The sequence below is a fragment of the Gobius niger genome (genome assembly GCF_951799975.1).
Source record: "Gobius niger genome assembly, chromosome: 19".
Lineage (NCBI taxonomy): Eukaryota > Metazoa > Chordata > Actinopteri > Gobiiformes > Gobiidae > Gobius > Gobius niger.
Genome location: NC_136870.1, coordinates 10,910,727 through 10,933,101, shown reverse-complemented (window position 1 = coordinate 10,933,101; position 22,375 = coordinate 10,910,727). Strand labels below are relative to the sequence as shown.

The following is a 22,375-nucleotide window of genomic DNA, read 5'->3' as shown; positions in this document are numbered from 1 at the left end:
AGTTTGCTTTCCCAATGGGACACCTGCAAATACTCTTCTCGCGCAGACAGGACCAGAAGAGCTTACATGGTTTTAAGAATTACATTCTCGAGGCTTGTAAAGATTATTGATAACTTTGCTATTTAGCTTGCTGGCCATTCACTTAAGATAGTGAACCAAAAAGTATATTAGTTCATGAATAAATATGACGGGGAGGAGAACAACAGAGCCCTCTACTGGCAGAAGTGATTCACTGCTGAAATGCACGAGAGCCTTTCAGCCCCTGTCATTGAAGTTATAAAAAGACTTGGAAGACTTTTCGTTCATGTATATATTATTCTATAGCACTGATTAGCACTGAATACTACTGGTGCTGTGGGTTGTTTTGACTAGAGGGGAAAAAAGTGGCAAAGACTTAAAGTGTAAGATAAAACAAAGCCAGTATTTAGTCATAATAGTGCATTCAAGGTTTTATCAGTGCTATTAAAGGTCATGTGCCCCAGTGAAATTCTCAGTGTTGTTCCTCTGACCACCTAAAGAGCTGAGGATACAATCAAGTAACTCAAGCTATTTCCATTTCCAGTTTCACACTTTCCCAGGCAGATCCAGTGCTAGAAATAGCAGGGGGTGTGTCACGTTGTGTTCTGATTGTAGTAACATGCTCCCCACCCCATAACTGTGTATGAAATTACCTCGCCTTTGTATCTCAAACGGCCTCAGTGAAGATGTGTAATAATTAATTTGCTATAAAACTTCCCATAGTTCGGGATGTAGCCCACTTCAAGTCCGTAGTTGCAAATGTCGGTTCCAGCAGAAATCACACCAAAAAAAAAGTTGCTCAAATGCTCAAAATGCATTTATTAAAAATGCCACAAATATATTACAAATGAATTATATTACATTTTTCCATAAAGCTTTTACCATGTACAGTACCTAAAGACGGGCATAAAAACTACTTACACAAAGTTTGTTGGAATGCTTTGACATCAGAGATTCATCAATAAAAAGCAGAAGGCACTTAAGATCTAAAAATGTACATTCAACATTTAACTCTCCAAGAAACCCACAGCAACAATAAATAGCACAGATCTCCAATAAACTAGACACAAAGCAGCCTTGTGGTTCTGTGTAACCTAAAAAATCTACAAAGAAAAATCTAAAAAGAATTAATGCTTTTGTCATTGGTCGCTTGACTAATTATGATTTAAATTCATTTGTCCAGGGACACTTGTATGGCCATTACTTACATATTTACAATAGACACCTCCAGTGTCCATATGATCCTTACCAAAACAGTTTTACAAAAACAATGCTCACTCTGGCGGCACATGACAATTTGATTGCGACTTCACAGAGAGATTAGACCAGGGATCTCCAACCAGTGGCTCGGGAGCTATCAGTAGCTCTCCAGCCCAGTCTGGGTATAACTTGCCATTAAACAAACACTTTTCTTTTGTTCTGTGCATGTTGAACACAATCTCCAAAGAAAACTCCACTTATGCCGCATAGTAACACAAGCATCTTTGAAGAATAAGGAGCTCTCTGATATTTTTGTTACATAAAATTAGGGGTAAAAAAAAGTTTGGAAACCCCTGGATTAGGCTGTAAACACATGTGGTCCACGGTAACATTAATACTGGCGTCCAATGGCATAACCTTTACTGTCTTTTTGGCAGTACAGAACATCTGTGCTTTGGTGAACATGTTCCCGATCACTGTTACGAATACTTAAAACAACAGTCTCAGCCTCAAGTGCATACAGTACAAACTCACATAGGATTTTACCCACAGCATGACAAGAGGATATGTTTGCATTAGAGATGCCCCAAGACAATAAAATGTTTCTTGACATTGGCTTGAGAAAAAAACCTTGAATGTTGTAGTGGAATCTGATAGCATATTTGTCTGTAGGGGGCAACAGCAGGGCCAACTTTGTTTGTGAAAATCATTTGAAATGTTAAACCACACCTTTAGGTTCTTTGTAACATTGCAGTAACAAAATGACCTGCCTTTTCCATAAGAGAGATTGTGATGGAAGAAACAGAAAACACATTCCAGTAATAATTGTAGTGGTCCAAAAACCACAACCCTCTCTAAGTGGCTAAAATGGTGTAACCCAGGTCCATTCGGCTCGGTAACAGTTTGAACTTAACAATACGCTGCTGCAGTCCCATTCCTCTGCTCCAGCTCCGACATGTCAGTGAGGGGAGTCTCACACTTGTCATCTGTACTGACCATGCTATAGGCTGCATTTTCTCCATCGCGGGACATTTGCCTTACTCTGTCCTGCAGCAGGGAGCGGATGAAGCACACAGGAACAGGCATCATGGCAAAAATGATCAGCAACGCCAGAACAGCCAAGGCCCAGTCAGGATAATCCAGGTATTCTTCTGAGGCCTGGAGAACCAACAGAGGGTCGATGAGTTACAGTTTTGGAACAGACAATAGAATTTCCAATGAAGGCATTTACTTTTTCTTGGTTCCATGCCATGTATGTTGGTCTCTTAATTAACATGCGTATAATTGTGGCCAACAGCAGACCCAACATCGAAAGCAGGCAAATGTATTTCCACAGGTATTTGTAGATAACATGTGGTCGCCATCCCAGCATCCCCTCAATATCATCAAGGAACCTATGTTACAGACACAGATGTTAAATGTTTTTAAATCTTTGTCTTTATACATTTAAGTTAGCTCTAAACTTACCTATCGGCTCCATACAGCCATGACACACTGAAGGTCTCAAAAACGACCACAATGATGAGGGGCAGAGTGGCAGAGTAGTCGTCGAACATGGTGACAAAGTAGTTTCCACAGCGTTGAGTGAAGAGCAGGCCAATCAGAAAGCCAATAATGCAGCTGAAGACTACAATAACAAAAGCCAAGTTAGAAGCAAGCCCCTCTATTATATATATACACAGCTAAAAACAAGTCATTGGAACAAGGCACTACCGGTGAGTTTTGTCTTGTTATTGGCCAGTATCTTAAAGCGGTCAGTCAGGGGGGCCAGGATGCCCTCCATAGTTCCGAACATGGTGCTGAGTCCCAGGTTGAGCAGCATGAGGAAGAACAGGGCGGACCAGAAGGGACTGCCAGGGAGCAGCGTCATGGCTTCGGTGAATGCGATGAATGCCAAACCGGTGCCTTCCACGCCCTCAATAAACAATCAGAAGAGTGCGTCACTTTTCTTGAGAACTAAAACAAGGCCTGTAAATTAAAAAGAAGCTAGATCTTAAGGGCGCTCTACCTTTTGCATCTCCTCCTCCAAATTGCATTGCGTTAGATTCCCTGGGATTTGACTGCCGTATTGTGTAAACCAGGAACTGTAGTCTTCAGGTGCCACAGAACTAGGGTCTGACAGGTTGAATTTGGGCATGATGCTTACGTTCACTCTCCCGCTGTGAAAGCTCTCAGACACCTGCATCAGATTGCTGGCGAAATAAAAGCAATGCTGACAAAACACTTCCATTGCACAAAAATACTAAACATATAAAAGTACACCTACCGAGCAATGCAGTCTTTAACCTTGTCTTTAGCGCGAAAGCCCAGCACCGCAAATACGACCAGAGTGGCAAGAACCGACGTGAGGAAGTTAATAATGGAGACGGTGTAAGCATCTCGGTGGCAGTTGTTGTTTTTGGGATTGTAGGACGAGTAGGCGATAATGGACCCGAAGCCAAGGCCCAGGGCGAAAAACACCTGGGTGGCAGCCTGCCTCCAGACCTGTACGTTACCCCAGATTTCAAGCTGCAAATTTGACAAAGAAAAACACTTAAAACACTTTCTTTTTGCAGACAGGAAAGTGGCGTACCTTTGGGTAGAACATGTGGGTGATGCCCTCCATGGCGCCGTCCAACATGAGTCCACGCACCAGGAAACAGAACAGCACCACATACGGGAATATGGAGGAGAAGTACATAACCTGAAAGGAGCAAAATGAAAATTTCTATTGCAAACATTCCACAAAGTTGGCCACAAACATAAGCCCGCCACATGACTTGGATTTGAGAGGGGAAAATGTGGGACACCGTTCAATAACAAGGGGTGGGAAGTCAAAATACGAGCAGCGCGGTACCTTGACGGAGGTTTTGATTCCTCTAAACATTCCCAGGCACACAATGGTCCAGGCGCCCAGCAGACAGCACACAATGTAAGGGTTGAACGAGCCTGTCTCATCGATTGAGTCAGTGATATCCAGAGCTTTACGGTACCAGAAGTATGATGTGGGAGAGCTCTTCTCACACTCTGTAACCGGGAGAAGAAAAACACCATTATTCAAAGATTTCACAGAAACCTGTATGAAATTGGGACAGGAGGAGCATTTACCAGTGGCGTTGACTTCATTTGGACACTGTTCCCAAGGTAAAGGGGACTGGAATGAGTTCCCGAGGTAGAAAAGGCTCCACGCAAGAATAACATTGTAGTAGAGAGCCACAAAGAAACACACCTGTAAACAGTTGAGCAGGAAAAGAAAATATAAATGAAAAACACACAAAAAAATCAACTGAATTTTTATTTTAGAAACAAAGAAGTGGCTGTAAACTGATGAAACTCCCTTTTTGATTGATAAAACCTCTGATATTCATTGACAAATACGTAAACAGATGTTGCAAGTGTAAAACAACTAAGTGACAAGTGAAAATATCGGAAAAGAGTCTTACCACACAGCTGGAGTAGCCAATCCCGGACAGCCTTGGAGAGATGTACTTCCACACGCCAATGCTCCCCTGTCTGATCGCCTGTCCTGCCGCCAGCTCCAGGAAGAACAGAGGGATGCCCACAACCACCATCAGCAGGATGTACAGAAGGAGGAAAGACCCTGAAGAGAACACCAGAATTTTAACAAAATTCAAAAAATAAATATAGTAAAATATTTGGAGGGAGATGTATTTTCTATCAGTTTGTGCTGAAATATTGTACATAAACATAGACCTACTACATTTTATTCATTTTTGATAAAGTAGCAGAACAAAGTTGTAGACCTCTTACCTACTGTTGTCACATGTACAGTGTGTCTACGTATAGTCATAGGTAAATATGGCACATGCTTCATCACTCTGTTGATGTCACACACAAAGTGGTGTCCAGTTACTTTGCATGCTCTAAGTGGTCAACAATAGAATAGCCTCTCACCTCCTCCGTTCTGGTGGCACAGATATGGAAAGCGCCAGACGTTGCCGAGACCCACGCTGAACCCTACTTGGGCCAAAAAGTACTCGACTTTGCTGTTCCAACCCGCACGAGCCACCGGCTCTGATTCCTCCTGCTGCTCTTCACCCCCATAGGGCCCACTCTCTGCCTGGTCATCATCTGTAGGCAAGGGCTGCTTCTCCATGTCTGAAATGATAAGAAATACTATAATGACATTGTACTAAGAAATTATGAATGGCCACAATTAGATTAAGATATTTTGCATACTTGTGGAGAAAATATAATTTCGACACCTGTACTACATAACTATAATGAATTATGGGAGAACAATTGCAAAAACAAATGACCAAGGAGGTAATTCCCACCAGATAGTCAACACGTTTAATTGTAGCAGGAATAATCCCTTATTAGACTAGTTAAACTGCAAACACTAAACAATGTCTGAGCCACACTTTTTATTATGTTCTTGAAATATCCTTCATGTCATAACTGGACATTGTGTTGACATAGACACACAACAAGATCATCCATTAGGTCAATGAACGCTTTTTACTCGCTCCAAACTAATCTGTTTAAGGCCACAACAAACCCAACTGACCTGATTCACAGGAGACGTCGAGAACCGCGAGGTATTTTAGCGTAAAATCCCACAACAATGTACAAGTGCAGACAGTAGTGAGGTAGATTATCCTTCACGAACACGTGTGGCTCTGTCTCTGGCGCGTTACTACAAAGTTACTACAATGCGCAAGGGTAAAGCTTGATAAACGGGCTTTGACTTTCGTATGTAATGTTGTAGATGTCTGTAATTTAAAGTAAAGATGCCCACAGAGACTTCAAAGCGCGAAAAGAGATATACATTGTCAAAGCAGCCCGCGTTTGGTCCCCTTTATTTGGTGGTTCCCTGCTTCCGCTTGATGCAATCATGCACTGACCACACCTACAGTACGTTGGGTTCAGGGACACTCGGGCTCGCGCTAGCATCCATGACTACTGATCAAAGACAGATTAATAAAAAAAATATTTTTAACGAAGTGTTGTTAGAATATGATTATTGTAGCAATAACTATATCAGTAAACCTCTAAGCACAAGAGCACGGTCTACCGTTTAATTTAGAGCCTAATCTTCTACGCTCATTAAAATATACCCTACGTTACGTAAATGCAACAGAATAATAAATGAACATAGAGTGATTTTCACTAAACTGACATGCATGCATGCTTAATAAACATCATCAACAAATGTTGCCCACACGTGAGTAAAACCTCTGCAATGGTGCATTCAAGACCAACTTCTCTTTTTATCTGCATCGGTTGGGAAAGAGGATGTCCATCTCTGTTTACATGTAGTAAACCATAACACGTGGCACAGTGAAACTCTCGTTTATAAAAATGTAATTTACTGAAAATCATATCATATGGCAAGAGATGGACGTTTCAGTCTAAATTATGAGAAAACACATCTTGTCCCCAAATTGGATGCAAAAATGTAAAAATGTGTGAGCCATTCAGGGGAGTAAATAGAGCGAATGGAGCGGATCAGCTCAGTTCACACGCGCACTGCCACGTAGCGTTGGACACGCAAAACCAAACAATTACTTTTTAACCATGCACGAAGAACAGTTCACAATATTTCGCTATATTGTACGCGGTAACAAGAAACATACCTGACGTAAAGAAGAAAATGCTGAAAAAGTTGCCCTAAACGTCCCAGTCAAATCAAAGTCAAGTGGTGACCTGCGACAGCTCTAGATGACCCCGCCCCCTTTGTCCCACTCATCCAATCAGCCACAGCTATCAGTCTTTTTCTCAATGTCTCTCCCAAACATCAACAATATACATAGTAACGCATTCTTACACATTTGTTGTTATTGGTGACATCATGTAGCCTTTTGTGTATCTGCTGAACAGGGATTATTGATGACAACATTTCTCCCCCAAAAGTAAGAAGTGAAAGTTGATACTGAAGTGGTGAGGAATTTGCTTGCTGTGTGTGAACTTAAAACAGGTATCTAGTAGAGGTGACACTTAACCCATGAACTCTCGGGTCATAAATTTGAAGGTAAATGGAAATGTACAGTAGGTTGTGTGCCTGTTGCTATTTGTTCATTTTGCAGAATCAAACCATATTATAATCACCACAGAGGAAAAGTCAATAGACCCTACATATGGTCAGCAGATGTTTTCCTTTGCAAGCACTTTCTTTATGCGCTTAATTTCCGCCCAACACCACTTTTCACAACTATGATATGAGTTTCAGAGATAACTTTGAAATATCCCCCGGGGCAGATGGGCCTTTCTGTGGATGCGTGTTTTCCTCATGCATAGGTTTCCCCAACCACTTACATGTGTGAGTGGTAATAGGTGGTCGGAAGAGCCGATGGCGCAGATTTGTCAGAACACCAATAAAAACAGGCTTGTACAGCACAATACAGGTTTTATTAATGACATTTAAAAACATACGTTAAATTAAATTAAACATGGGTGGACTTGTCAAATGAAACAACTAATAACTATAAGATTGTATTGTATAAATATTTGGATACAACAGATTGTTACTGCATCAAGATGTTATTTAAAATAATATACTAAATAGTTAGTTTTGGCTGCTTTGCTACATCTAAAAATGTTTGAGTGTTTTTTGTATTATGGACTTCATAGTTAATGCAGAGAGATCTGTCATTTGACCCATGAACCTGAGCCATAGGGCAGGAGCCGTCTGCGTCTGCACAGTGCCCGGGGACCCATCTCCATCATAAGCCAGGAACTTGGTTAGGAACTGTGCAGGTTTTGGTATTTGTGAGCGTGACTGTGGGGAAACAGACACATGCAAGAGTTTCATGTGTGCTTATTAACATGTGCTGTCCCAATCAAATAGTTTATATATGAAGTTTACCCTTCATTTTACCCATTTACGCAGAGGTCTGCCTGGTTTCTTTTGTACTGTACTCAGGTACTTGGTTATATTGTGGAAAGTACTTTAAAGTGACTGTAGCTTTATGAATGCAGTTGTGAGTGTGTTCATGTTGCTGAGCCTCAGGTGCACACAGAGGGGAACAGTGTGTAGACTCATTGAGGTGGGGACTGAGGGGCGGGGCCTGCTGCAGTACTAATACCACAGTGAGGAGTGACCTGCACTCAAGTCACACAGGTCTACTGCACAGACAGGTGTCTGAGCAAGGATAATACTATACTACTGACTGGAGATCAACCAGGAATAAGTGAGTACATCTAACATACTTCCAAACTACTTCATAGTCAGTGTGAATGAGTGGATGGTGGTTTTGTACTGGCTAAAATGGCTAGCATTTGTTAGCATGAAGTTGTTGCACCACATCCTTGGCTGTTCAAGAGACTGTTCTTGTGTATCTTTCGAAGGGTGTGTTCACATCCACTGACTAACCTTACCAGGACTGTATGTCCTACAGGAGTTACTGTTGGACTTTGTTTACACTTCTCAATTCCAAATTAACTGCATATATTTTATTCACTAAAATCCCTTCAAATATGTTCTTATGTGACATTTTGTCCTTATGTCTGCTACAGACAAACTGTACTGTATTTTTACATTGACTTGAGAAATGTATTCTTCTATGTTGAGGCACCAGATGGCAATGTGGTGAAACTGTACTTCATAATAAGGGAGTGTTAGTGATACTAGCCTCATGTTACTCCCATAATCCATTGACTGGTTTGATGTAGTTGGAGAAGCTCTGAATGATGAGGCGCACAGTACTGTTGCATAACTGGTTGGGCAGCTCTCCCTGTGTGCGGTGGTGTTGTCCCTGTCACAGAATCACAAATGGAATCAGCTGACGTAATGCAACTCTAAACAAGTTATGACGTATAATTTATACACATTTCTACTTGTAGGTAGCTGAGAGACACCGGAAATCAAAGATGACCAATCTTTCACGCCATCTTGTCAATGTAAGTATAATGTCTGTAGCTTCTAGATGTGTTGATGCCCCTCAATTTGACCTTGTTATCACGATAAAGGTTGATATATAAAACACATATTTCTTATTGTTAAATATATCTACATTCAGGGTTAAATAGATGCTGAATCTTTTTGTGTGTGCAATTTGCAAATACATGAAAGCTTTATGATTTAAAAACGTCCAAGATGGTTTGAGGTGTGTGGGATTTGAAAAAAATCTAATTGTATATATATATTTTTTTTTAAACTTGTTAAATGTCTTTTCTTTGTGTGTATTATATATTTGGACGAAGAGTATAGAGTTACATAATAATATAGTAATGATTAATAGAGGCCTGTATCCACTGTTTAAAACTATTTGTCTATATCAAGAATAAATGTAAATACAACAATAGGCCATTTATTCACATCAGTGTTCCATGTTTTGCAGCATCTCCTGACCTTCTCCCTTCAGGATGGAGATGTACAGAGTGTGGAAGAGGCCCAAGCTCGACTATCATTTTTGGCCCAAAACAAAAAGCTGTGGAGTCAACAGATGTTCCTCGATGTTACTTTAGACGCCATCATTCTACGGGACATCCAAAGCCAGGTGAGAGGAAAACGTCAGCTCGACTCCTTGTCATTTAGTTTAGTTCATTTTAATTACTGATGATTTTAGAAAAAGAGATAATTTAGACATTTTCCAGTGTTCCCATCATCAGCATGTGGTCAACTATTCACATACATAACATGCAATGCTAGAATTATAGTTATGACCTTTTTGTTGATAAGGCAAAGATTGTTTTCAAAGTTAAGAGTTATGTTGTCTTTCTTTAAAAGAGATTATAGCCATGAATAATAAAATATATCTGATCCTGAAAAATCACATGTACTAAGTGAAGTGTTGATTTGTTTATGCCAATATTGTGTACAATACTGTATGACATCTTGTTTAGGATGAGCTGGAGAAATACACTTTCAAATCTATCCTACGCTGTGACTCTAAAACAGAGAGGCATTTCCCCTCCTTGCTGCTGCTCGTGTGCCAAAGCCCTGATCAGAAAAAGCCAGATATTCACTTCTTTAACTGTGAGATGGTGAAGGTGAGTCACAACGTCTAAACAGCTCCTTATAGACTTCTTAGCTTCAGGTTTGACTTGTGTTTGTGCATTTGGCTCCCCACAGGCTGAGCAGATCTGCCAGGACATCTCACATGCACTCTCTGGTCAACACACCAACAGGAACAGGTACTATAAATGTCAAATATATGTACGTACATAAAGTCAGAAAGAGGCCAGAAACGGTCTGCATATTGACATGATAAAACCATGCACTCAAAGTAATGTGCAGCCAGAGTTTCCCACATCAATCTAAAACCTGTGCAATAGGTTAATCCTGTAGATCAGGGGTGTCCAAACTTTTTTCACCGCATATTGACATTCAGCATGGATGGCCACAGATCTGTGATTAGTGCGTTCAAACATTCAACTGGGTGTATTTAAGAGAGGTTTAAACTGTGCCCCACACCTTTATTTAGGCTTGGAACCACAATGCGACATGCCTGCTGTAGCTGGTTAGTCCTGAGCAAACCTAGCTCAAGGTCTGGAGATGGTTCCCAGGGGCTGCACTGTGATCCCCCACAACCTCCTCCTGCTTTTATTTTATTAAATTCAACCTTTATTTAACCAGGAAAGTCCCATTTAGATGAATCATTCCTTTTCCTGCCATAGAGGCAGAATGGGTCATATTCAGAGGACTTTTTTGCTGTGGGAAGTAATGTGTACTTTAACTGTTCATGCTTTCCATATCCGGTTTTTATTTGAGGAGAATAGTTTTCATTTGCTGAATTTTAAGGTATTAAGTTATGAAAGCTATTTATACATAAAATGATTGGTTATGATCAATATAAAAATGTACTGTATTATTTATGCAAACCATAAATGAAAGGTCAGTCACAGACATAATAACACATTTCAGTGGGTTGCAGTTTTTTGTGCATTTTTAAAGTATTCAGAGCCATTTTCTCTGTAGATACAAAGCCACTTCACACACATTAACTCCTCCTGTTCCAGATTTAGATTTGAGCTGTGACTATCTAATATATGAATTGACATTCTGCATATGTAGCCCGAGTTTCACCTTTTTGATATTCTACCTCCATTTGCTTTATAAAGTGTTTGCACTGCGGTTCCCTCCGCTGTTTTCGCCGAATGAAAGTTCCCATTGAGCGGCCGCAGCCACAGACAGAGACAGAGGGGACAGTGTAAACAGCTGAGCGCAGAGAGGGACTCGTTTTACCGGTTTGCACATAACTTAAGAAGGTGTGACACAGATAACCAGGCCATTGTGACAGAAAGAGCAGAGAGGAGTGATGATCGGCCGTGTGCTCTGGACTTTATTGAGCTTTGAACATTTTAAAAGGCAGCGGAAGGGCAGGTGTATGTGGTGACGCTGATGGACTGTTTGCTTTAAAAGGTATTTACATTTTTGTTAGCGCTCAGGAATGGGGCTGACCTTTGTCACGCACCTGTTGCTGCTGTAAGTTGAAAGGTGTTTGATTTGAGACTGAAACATTAGAGTTACAATATCTGTGTTGACTTTGCTTTGATTGATATTAGTCAGTGTTGTGTTGGCAGCAAATACAAAACCTGTGCTGTATGACTGGAACAAATAACCTAAAAGACAGATTTTTTGTTTTGGAAAAATTGTCTTTATTTTTTTTATAATTCTTTTTATCCTTTTAAATCCTAATGTGAATGACATAAATGTTTTTTCTATGCTTGTTTTGTCAAATTATCATCATTACATTTACCTGAAGCCAAACAGCATGCATTCATCATGGCTTCCTCATAATGACTTACACAGTGTCATACTGTGTAAGGCCTCGTTCTCAAACTTTTCAGTCCAACTACCACCGTGTACAATATTTGAACTTTCAAGTACTAGTTTAAGATCAAATCATAACTAATACCTTTCTCAAATAGTCCAAAATTGGACTAGTTAAACTTAATTGGGTGTAAACTATACCCATAACTCTCCCATTCCAATGAGGCCTCAGACTTTCAGGTATTGTTGCTGGAACAGGTCTCAGGCAGAACAGGAAGTTTTAAGGCAGTCATTCAAACCGTGTGAACATTTTGGATTACGAAATACGTACATCTACAGTTTAAATCTTTTTTAAAATATTGCAGAGACTCTCAAAGTGGAGACATGACTGACCCGCAGGAAATTCCGAGCCCCCCTTTCCCACACGCCCCACACGCACCGCCAGCCAACCCTCCACCGTACCCTGGGCCTAGAGGTAAGAGTTTAAAACCCTATTAGCGCAGAGTGACCAGTGGTTTAGGTGAGGATCGCTATTTGGCATGATAAGAAGCCAGAGAGACACACAGAAAGGGGCGTTTGTCGCCGAGACCTTGGTGCAGCACAGAGATGTCATTGTTGGTTTGTGTGTGTGTGTAAAGGGGGGTGTTGTGTGGCAGGGGCTGGACCGTGGGTAAAAAGGGGGACAGGAATGCCAAAAGCTGCGAAGTCATGAATGAAAATGGATGCATTGAACCCTTTCCTCTTTTACAAAACAGCAAACGGTGTCAACGGCCCGGACATCGCTCTCCTGCGCGCAGAAAGAGAAGTGGTAAGAATAAATAAGTAATGCGATAGGTTTTACCGCCTTAACCTGCATGCAAAACCTGACCACCTTTGTGTATATGTCTGTTGATCTTAAGGGGATCTTGAATCACTGCTTTGATGACATCGAGAGCTTCATGGCCAAGCTGCAGCAGACCGCCGAGGCTGCCACGGTCCTGAACCAGAGGAAGAAAAAGAAGAAAAAGAGCAAAAAGCAAAGTACCGAAGGTGCCAGAGATGACGTAACCGGGTGTTTGATTTATTTGGATTAACAAATATTAACAGGGGCTTATCCCATTGTCTCACAGAGGATCTACTGACTGCAAGAGCCAAACCACCACCAGAAGAGGAGTTTATCGACATCTTTCAGAAATTCAAATACTGCTTCAGTTTATTGGTGAGTTACAGAAAGGACTTAATGCAATAAAGTGTGTGGGAATATGACTTGTCTAATTCAGGGGAAAAAGCTCTTAATAATAATAAAAAAAAGTTTAACCCTTTAGTTTATCTTGCTACGAACCAATACTGCCAAAACATATAAACAAATATCTCAACAATAACACATTTTTTCCCTATAGGCTCGGTTGAAATCAACTATCTCCAATCCATCATCGGAGGAACTGGTGCACCATGTATTTAAACCTCTGGACATGGTGAGTCTGAGTTCTCAGTGTTACTTCTGCTGCTTTAATAAAAGTACATAGAAAGTGAGGATAAATATGAAATATCTAGAGTCAAATCCTTTCCGTTGTATACAGTAAGTGAGAAAATGGGGATAGAGGTCCCCTTAATGTTTCCTGATTGCCATGGCGATTAACTGATATACATGAGGTAATGTAGGGGCTGCACATTGCAGTGTGAAGGCACTTGTTTCGATGTGTCATTGGACACCGAGTGGAAAGTAACTGTAAGCATGTGTCATGTCAAAATAGAGTGCCTTGTCATTTGTCTAATATTGACATTGGTCATAAGAGGGTGTTCAGGTACCTTGATTGTCCTCTTTTGATGTCAAAGTGTTACTAAAGACCCGCTGCGGAACATTCCAGGTTATATGTTGCTACATCACAAGTACATTTGCAACTAACTGTTGCTAAACTGAAAATATACACAAGCCCCAGCCTCACCAAACATGCTCCAAATAATCATTAAGACCCAGACAAAGCTGCAGTATTTATTAATGTGGCTTAGTAAAATAACACGACCAAAAAGAAAAAGGATGTAACTAATATTCCTGATATTTGGCTGTATTTTGTATAAGGAATAAACCAAGATGAAATAAATCATCATTGTGAAGATAAATAGATGTGCAATTATAAAAGGGAATTTACTGAACGTTTTATGTTGAGTTAAAATGTCTTTCACTGTATACCGTAAGAGCACACATTAGCAGTCACATAAGGTCTGATGAAGCTGACATAATACTGGTCTATTTCCATGAACTGTGTCGCCATTCAAGAAACTATTAGGGCGTGTGTATTGTGAGCGGCACACCTGATAGACACACAAACCATTAGACAATTTCTAAGCCATACGTGTGTTTGCAGATGGTGAAAACTACAGGTGGGCCACATATGGGCGCATCAGTGACCAGTCCCGCCCTGACCACCTCAGCTGTGACCCTGCTCCAGGACACTCTCAGTGACGAGGAGAAGCAGCTCTGGACGTCACTGGGGCCCAACTGGACGCAGCCACGGTCAGTGTCGAACTCTGAGCTTTACAATGCACAATGGGGTCTTATCAATAAAAATGCTCTCTAAGAAGAAGACTAAGAATCTCCAAGCCTTACTTCAAATTACAATGTTAACTATGTTGCTAAATGCTTTATTAAATCTTTTGCGGTACTTGGTTATAGTTCTGTTCAATAGGCAAATACATCATTATCGTCCAGCTTTTGGCCACCAATCAGTCTCCTCTTATGGGAAACACTGAATATTGTGGATGAAATATTAGGAATAAGTTTGATCAATCCTTTAACCACTAACTTGGTGTCACCCTTTGTTGCGTGGACATTCCTAATATTGGCTTAAGAGACAGACAATCAACAAACTAGACGAATGGTACAATCCCACAGAAGGTTTGCATGGATTATATTACAAATAATTAAGTACTATGGTGGAATGATGATGGAGCAGGTATCTGATTGGTGCTTGGTAGGAAGCAAGTCGGATCAGAATAACGCCCTAATAACGCCTTAAACTTATTAACATACAAAAGAAACTGACTCATATTTGCTCACAAGAACTTAACACTCAACACTCAAAGTCATGCTGCCGCCTTGAACAAATATTTGGATCAAGGCATGTCGATAAGCGCGTTTAAGGTCGTAGAGGGAGTAATACTTTTTCAACATTAACATTTTTGTCATCATTATGTAATTTATTGTTTAATAATTTCATTTTTGTTTTGTTTTCCAAGGCGCAGGTGTATTTAGATGGACATGTAAATCAAATTTCCAATAAAATCTGTGGGACCTTCATATCAAATTTACATAATAATAATCCACACACAAATTTATTACATTGGATATAATATGAAATATTCTTTTAATGGATGTACTCTAGCTTATAAAAGAGTTACAAAAAAACATACAAGCATACACATAATGTAAGATAAAGCAAAAATAACAGCCTTTAATGTGTGTGGTTGTGAATGCTGTTGTGACCGGGTGTCTGTCTGCAGCTCTCAGCTCAGGGAGCCTGTGGCTTCGTACAGCCCTGTGTTCCTGGACGGGTGGAAGCCGGAAGCCTCGAGGCCAGACGGGCAGGTTTGGGAGGATCCAGTGGAGTCAGCGTACAAGCATGAAGCTCTCCGAGAAAAACAAGAGGTACTGAATACCAGAGTACATGACTGAGACAGGCCCTGTGCTACGGGGAGAGATACAGCACACTGACAATAACACAAGTTCAAATGCAGTGTGCAGTTATGTAAAATACTCACAACACATAGGGATCAAAGTATGGTGAAAGTGTATGTTGGTGACGTTTCATAATACACTTTACTAATCACAATAACAATATTTCTGCTTAAACGTCTAACTTTCATGTTGAGAACCTTATATAACGACTATCCATACCATACTTTTTTTTACATTTTCTCTTTCTGCTTTTCTGCTCACAGCAAGAACGGCTGTCCCAGCTGGTCAAACCTCCAGTTAGTGATGAAATGTAAGCATAGTCCGAAATACTGTGTCAACTTTCCTTGATATTTTAACTTTCCCATACATTGTCATAATGCCAGTTTTGTTCCATGTTCCTTTTCAGAGATAATTACACATCACCCCCACAAACCGACAGACTCTACTGCTGCAGTTATGATTTTATAGCAAGAAATAACAGCGAGCTTTCCATTCAAAAAGGCGAAGCACTTGAGGTAAGAGTAAACACAATGTGTATCTTCTTATACGAGTGCACCCTGTGTGGCCAACAGTACAGTATCCGCCTGTGATCATTGCAGGTGCTCGAATCATCCAAGCGCTGGTGGAAGTGTCGCAATCGTTTCAACCAAGTGGGGTTTGTTCCTCACAATATGCTTGAACCTATGGCTCACGTGGACAGTCCCAAACCCCCAAATGTAAGACAATATTTGTATTATTTTCATTATACAGTATGTCCCTATATAGTGGATTCATGATAAAATAGAGATAATTATCAGAGGTCTTTCCTAACCCAATGTACAGGCTCCAGTCCCGCCTCCAGCGCCTAAGTTCGACAACAGACCACTGTCGCTGATCGTGCCCAGTCCACCTGCCCCACCCCTGGCGCCCTCTCCTTCACCCCAGAGGCCTGTCAGCATGCCTTCATATATCGCACAAGCACCTGCCACAGATGACACAGATAAAGGTACTAACGTATTATTTAATAAAAGCAATGAAAAGTTTTATTATCTAGCTTTGCAGAAGAGTCACAATCGTCTTCACTTATTAAAGCCTGCATTTACTTTAGTATATTTTGAGTCCTGCATAAACCAAACTATATTATCTGTTTAAATTATGTACGATACGATATACTGTATTAATCCCGAAGGAAATTCAGTTCATCAGCTGCACAATCAAGTCACACATACGAACATCAGATTTAAAATAACTAGGACAGTGCAGAGAATAAAGAATTTAAAGTATAAAAATATAGAAGTACTATAAAAAAAACATTTCATTCCCACCCAAGGATTTGTTATATAGCCTGATCGCTCTGGGCGAGAAGGATCTCCTGAGCCTATCCTTTGAGCAGGAGAGCGAGAGCAGCCTCTCACTAAAGGAGCTCCTCTACTTCATCACCAGCTCATGCAAATGCAGAAGGGCAATGAAAAGTTTAATAAACATGTGTTCGCATGTTTGGTGTTTTATAGAAGGGATGAATGAGGTAAACGAGGAGCTGCTCCAGAGGCTGACCAATGGGAGGGCCAATTTGAATAAGCCTCTGGTCATCCCCCGCTCCTCTGAGACGAGCGTGCCGCTGGACTACCACTCTCCTCCAGAAGAGGTCGCCGAGTGGCTCAGAGGGAAAGGCTTCAGTGATGCGTAAGAAGCTCATATTAAAACATGGACTTAGTGGGATGTACATGTCTTACTAATCTTTCCTTTTCAGCTCTGTTGATTGTTTGGGAGTGTTGACTGGGGCGCAGCTTTTCTCACTGAATAAAGAAGAGCTCCGCGCTGTGATCCCAAAAGAGGGCGCCAGAGTGTACAGCCAGCTGACAGTACAGAAAGCACTGCTAGAGGTAAAGGAGGCAGTTTGAGCTCGAAAGCACACCATATTTTACCCAATAACGTGTTGTATTTGTTTTTTTATAGGATGCTAGGAGAGCCACAGAGCTAGAGGCAGTGATGGAGAAGCAGAAAATGAAAGTTGATCATAATTTAGAGAGTGGAACATTGTAAAAATGTACAATTATCACAGTAAAAATGTTTTGTTCACTAACGTTTTGTCATTCAGAACTTCGTCATACATTGTGACGGACATAAGCTTCATTTTAAAAGTGCAGCAGAAAGTACCAGCGCAAAGTGCAGATGTATGTCACTGTAATGTTGCTATACTAAATTAAACATGTATTTATCTGTGTTTTCGAGTAAAAGAATGATGCAAGACAAGAATAAAAATGTTGTCATTTTTAATGATACTTAAAAGACTTTGATCTGAAGGTAACGATGTCATGACAGCACACATTAGGGTAAAGCAATGCATCCATTTTAATTGTTTTCTTAGGCCAAATGGCCTTGCTCAGCCAGAAATTTGTAAAAAGAATATTTTACTTTTCTTTGTGAACAGACTGTTTGATATAGAAACCAAACCTTAACATATATACACGAAATGTCAAAATATAAAACATAAAAGCCACCAATGTTCACTAAATAAAAAAGGGGGGACTGAAGATCTGTTCACTGGACCTTTTAAAGCCGGTTCATTAATAACTCGTTATTGGGACTTTCGTAAAATACTGTACCATTTTCTATTATGAAAAATATTGAATGGCTCAAAGACTAAATTCTAATCATTTTGGGGGAGTTTATATGCCTTCTATTCATCGGTTTAGAGTTGCTTATAACAGTGTAATATCGAAAGAACAAAACAATGTGATGATAAAACATACACGTACAAACAACCATTTTAGCGCCACACATCTTGATCTTGAACAGCACTCTACTGACCAATAACAACCTGTTCAAAATGTATTCAGACAAGTTCTGGATGCTTAAAGAAACCACAAATAAAACGACTGTCCATTCAAATAAAAATAGATAAAGCGAAAAACAGATTGGTCATAGAGAAGGCTGAATGTGACATTGGGTATTTTCAAAAAACTGGGAGGTGATTCAACACAGACGGTGAGATGATGGACGTGATCTTCAAAGGTCTCCAGCTTCCTTGTCCTCTCCTCGTCTGGAGTCTGACTTTCCGTTCACACCATCCCTCCTGTCCCGGTCTCTGGAGGAGCGCTCACGGTCCCTGGAGGAGCGCTCGCGGTCCCTGGACGACCTGTAATTGAAGAACATGTTATATATAAACAGTAATCAAACGTTGGCTGATGCATCTCAGATTAATGAGCACTCACTTATGTTTAGAGCTGCGCTCATGGCTGTGGCGATGCCCGCGGCTGCGAGAGCGACTACGGTGCCTCCTCCTACGGTCCCTGGAGCGCGAGCGGGAGCGACGTCTCTCCCGAGAGGATGAGCGGGAACGCCTCCTTCTGCGGTCTCGAGAGCGGGACCTAACCAGATCCACATTTATCATTTAGGCTTATTTCATAGGATATTTTTTACAGATATTCAGACCTGTACTTACCGTTTGTGCTCGCGCTCTCGCTCTCTGCTGCGTGACTTGGTCCTTTTTTTCATCCGCTCCTCTTTCTCTCTCTCTTCTCGCCTCTTTAGGCGCTCTTGGTTTCTTATTTCCTGCTTATCAACCACGACTTTCTAAAAACACACAGAAATGATCATCATTAGGACAAATATACATCATAGATAAAAGCTTGCCTGTATTCCACATACCTTCAGTTGGTCCAGTTTCTCTCTAATCTGAATAAAACCCAGATGAAGTTTCCCTCCAAAGTGGTCAGCAAGGCGGCGGTCATTGTCATGCAAACCTAGATATGCAGAGCACACCTCACACACACGCAGCTTCTGTTGCTGATAGCTGGAGGCCGGCATAGAGTTTCTGTACTCTTCCTGACAGGATTAAGTGAAAATGCATTTTAGATCAGGACAAAAAGACAAATATAAATACATTCAAAAGCGCACACACTTACCTCGGCATCCTTCTTCTTGGTGCGCACCTTTTCTACTTCCTGAAGGACCTTCTGTGCTTCATCCACGTTGCCCTCAGCTCCCAACTGCTCAGCCTTGGCCAAAAGTTTTCCAATTTCTTCATTTAGCTCATGGACCTTTTCTGCCTAAAAAGCAAATGTAAATGTTAGAGAATATTCAACAAATTCATTATTACCTTTGTTCAATATTATATTTTAGCTTATCTAACAAATATAAACAGCACTCACTTTAGCAGCAACTTCAGCGCTAATCTCTTCTTGAGTTTCAGCCAAACGTTTTTTGGCCAGTTCTGTCCTGCCGTCACAATCAGCAATGAACGACTCCAGGTGCTCTACAGCCTTAGAAAAGAAAGTCAGAAATTAAGTGAAGGCATGTCCTTTTTACCATAGTGTGAGTGATTGTGAGTGTACTTACATCCAACTCAAAAAACAGATCCCGCTCCTTGGAAGCAATTTCATAATCTGCACGAAGAGCCAGGTCATGAATCTTTGCGCACTCCCCCAGGTCCATACGCTGTACAAGGCAGAAGAAAACACGCGTCAACAACTGGATAAAAATGCAAAAAGGTAAACTAGTAGGCAAGATCTACTTACAGTCCCAGAAAGGATGTCATGTGGACAGCAGTTAAGAAGATGACTTTTACAGACCCGGTCATCAGTAAACTTGACCCTCTGACGCGTCTCATCCCCTGCAACAATGTAAAAGACAAATTAAGCGAGAATCCGGAACACATCATTTTGGCCTGTGTATGCAGTGCTGAAATAAGTTGTTAAAACATTTTTGTGTTGTTATCGCTAACATAATGGGACTAGCATTTAGAAACTTTGTGCTAACTTGGAATGTTTTCTTCTTTGCTTATTTTAAGAGGCCTGCTCAAATCCTGCACACGATGAGCTGGTGTCTGTGTTTAATAGAACTCGCAATTAGGTTCAGAGCAGGCTCAGCAGTAATCCTACCAATTGTTCAATACTAATCACATTACTGATGCAAAATCTCCACAACACGGACATATTTATCTACACACTTGAAACAGGACTGTGGGAGTGTATTCATCCTTTACTCACAGCCAGGTCCTTATAAAATATGACAGTGAAAGCAGTCAAAAATGCAGAATACAAGCGAAGAAAGAAAGTGTTGTATACACACTGCGATCAGCACCACATACTGTACCCTTCTGCCTCTTCAAGACCTCAGCTGCAGAATTTTAAACCCGCTGCAGAAAAGTTTTAATTGGAACAGTGTTCTTGCCCATACCTGTAGAAGTTGTCATACACAAGTCAATTGTAAATAAGTGGTGAAAAAGGTTTCTGTCGACTTTTGCCAAAAATTACCTTAAGGAAAGATCCCTGTTTATACTTGCAGCCAGATGTCTTAGCTCAAGTTGAATACTACTCCAACGGTTAAGCATCGTGCCACTTTACGCAAGGTTTCCAATAAAATAACACTACAATAACTTCCGCAAGGGAAACAAATTGTTTGGATATGATTTATAACAGCTTTAAAAATTGTGTGACTCACGGCTCGATGAACATGAGGCTTTTCTGCAACTCCTTTGCAGATTGGTGTGGGCTGGCAAAGATACACTGAACCTTAACGAATAAAATAAAGGGGCCACAATTGTTCAGTTTGTATGCAACATATGTATGGGAATTTTATATTAACTTCATCACACATACAACCACAAGTTTACAACACATTTCTCTAACTACACAAGTGGAATAAATCTAACTGAGATGGCAGCAATCTGCCATGACCTGCCTCTTCAAGTCTGCCTGACAGCAGAGGACATATTTAATGTTTGTAACCATTTAGCTAATCCTATTACAGAACTTAACAGTTCAATAAAAAAGAAGAAAAAAGAAAGCCCATTGGGGCAAATGTGGCTTTTATTAGAGATATTGCTTTCACAGTTAGAAGTAAATTTAAGGTAATGTATATTAAGCCGGGACCAGCTTTTAGTTTGTTTACGGAACACGTGGTAACATTTACTTTACTGCCCACCGAGTTGAAGCTTATGCTATGCTTATGCAAGCTGGTTTGTCCGAAATATAAATAACCACATGGCTGTTCCCAACCCTATTTTGAGCCATGAAATGTCAAGTTTTCACAGCAGACAGTCCCTCCTGAGCAAACCATCTACATAGATCCATGACTATAATAATCATTCTGGAAACGGGAAGATTTAATCACGTGATACAAATGGACGAATTAGGAGCAAGTTACGGGACAATGGCGTAAACAAACTAAAGCAGGTCCCCGGTTAAACACCCACAGCCTAAACGTAATGAATAAACTATCATTCACAATCCGTGTGCATTAATAAACACCCTCCTACTCCACAGTGAGTTAGGAACTGGACATTTTTCTGCCTGTATTAACAAATTGCACATCAGTAGCGGGATGTAAATCGAAAGGAGACATGAATTGGACAAAAAGACAATGCTAAATCGATACAAACATTAAACCTCGACTTCAGCGGTGTATAATAATGTAATCAATGGAGCCTCATGTACTTCACTCATGCAGCTCTTCAGATTACAGCCACCGCTGCTGTTAGCAGTGACTCCATATTGGCTAGCACAGCTAGCAGTCTACGGCAACTCACCATCCCTTGCTGTTCCCATCAGCTGGTCGAGCAATGCTCTCATTTGAGCTTGAGCAGACATCGTTACCAGTCCGTTTTGGGCTATTTATCAAAACTGTAAGAATATATCGCTGTCTCCTATGTTAGGTTTATGTCACTCGGTTGATCGTTGATGCAAGCATCCCCTCTCGCGTTTCTTTTTTCCACCGTTTCCGTTCAAGCGCTTGGAGTGACGACACATCCGGTTCATGATGTCGATGGAGGCCTATCCTATCACAAACACGCTTACTCCCAACAAATGAACCAATAAGAAGCATTCATGCACAGCAGCCCTGCTTGTGTTTGTATCCCACTT

The 22,375-nt window shown here is 40.8% G+C and overlaps 3 protein-coding genes across 6 annotated transcripts; 1 reads left to right on the top strand and 2 right to left on the bottom strand.

The window, feature by feature from the left end:
* Positions 1–1,704: 1,704 nt before the first annotated feature.
* Positions 1,705–6,881, bottom strand: LOC306978408 (sodium-dependent neutral amino acid transporter B(0)AT2-like). 3 transcript variants are annotated; one of them, XM_079576936.1, is made up of 12 exons: positions 5,729–6,040; positions 5,113–5,316; positions 4,641–4,798; positions 4,306–4,426; positions 4,055–4,224; positions 3,791–3,901; positions 3,485–3,726; positions 3,227–3,410; positions 2,932–3,133; positions 2,686–2,845; positions 2,450–2,612; positions 1,705–2,376 (listed from the first exon to the last, which is right to left on the bottom strand). In XM_079576936.1, exons 2-12 carry the CDS (start codon positions 5,312–5,314, stop codon positions 2,128–2,130), a joined length of 1,962 nt encoding a protein of 653 aa, XP_079433062.1. In that variant the 5' UTR covers positions 5,315–5,316; positions 5,729–6,040; the 3' UTR covers positions 1,705–2,127. The 3 variants fall into 3 exon arrangements, with proteins under 3 accessions (XP_079433062.1, XP_079433061.1, XP_079433060.1); XM_079576935.1 differs by lacking the exon at positions 5,729–6,040 and adding an exon at positions 6,798–6,881 and having other exon boundaries at positions 4,055–4,426; XM_079576934.1 differs by having other exon boundaries at positions 4,055–4,426.
* Positions 6,882–9,015: 2,134 nt separating this feature from the next.
* On the top strand, positions 9,016–17,744 carry LOC306978412 (epidermal growth factor receptor kinase substrate 8-like protein 1). 2 transcript variants are annotated; one of them, XM_079576941.1, is made up of 18 exons: positions 9,016–9,060; positions 9,501–9,659; positions 10,006–10,152; positions 10,235–10,296; positions 12,241–12,350; positions 12,631–12,683; positions 12,775–12,904; positions 12,985–13,073; positions 13,255–13,329; positions 14,221–14,369; positions 15,356–15,500; positions 15,794–15,840; positions 15,937–16,045; positions 16,130–16,246; positions 16,353–16,515; positions 17,021–17,192; positions 17,260–17,392; positions 17,466–17,744. In XM_079576941.1, the coding sequence occupies exons 1-18, from the start codon at positions 9,031–9,033 to the stop codon at positions 17,550–17,552; spliced, it is 1,977 nt and encodes a 658-aa protein (XP_079433067.1). In that variant the 5' UTR covers positions 9,016–9,030; the 3' UTR covers positions 17,553–17,744. The 2 variants fall into 2 exon arrangements, with proteins under 2 accessions (XP_079433067.1, XP_079433066.1); XM_079576940.1 differs by lacking the exons at positions 9,016–9,060; positions 9,501–9,659; positions 10,006–10,152; positions 10,235–10,296 and adding an exon at positions 11,505–11,524 and having other exon boundaries at positions 17,466–17,740.
* A 326-nt stretch (positions 17,745–18,070) lies between these two features.
* luc7l (LUC7-like) lies at positions 18,071–22,243 on the bottom strand. Its single transcript, XM_079576939.1, has 9 exons — positions 22,042–22,243; positions 20,030–20,124; positions 19,851–19,949; positions 19,664–19,774; positions 19,418–19,561; positions 19,161–19,337; positions 18,955–19,085; positions 18,725–18,880; positions 18,071–18,648 (listed from the first exon to the last, which is right to left on the bottom strand). Exons 1-9 carry the CDS (start codon positions 22,100–22,102, stop codon positions 18,519–18,521), a joined length of 1,104 nt encoding a protein of 367 aa, XP_079433065.1. The 5' UTR covers positions 22,103–22,243; the 3' UTR covers positions 18,071–18,518.
* Positions 22,244–22,375: the final 132 nt, after the last annotated feature.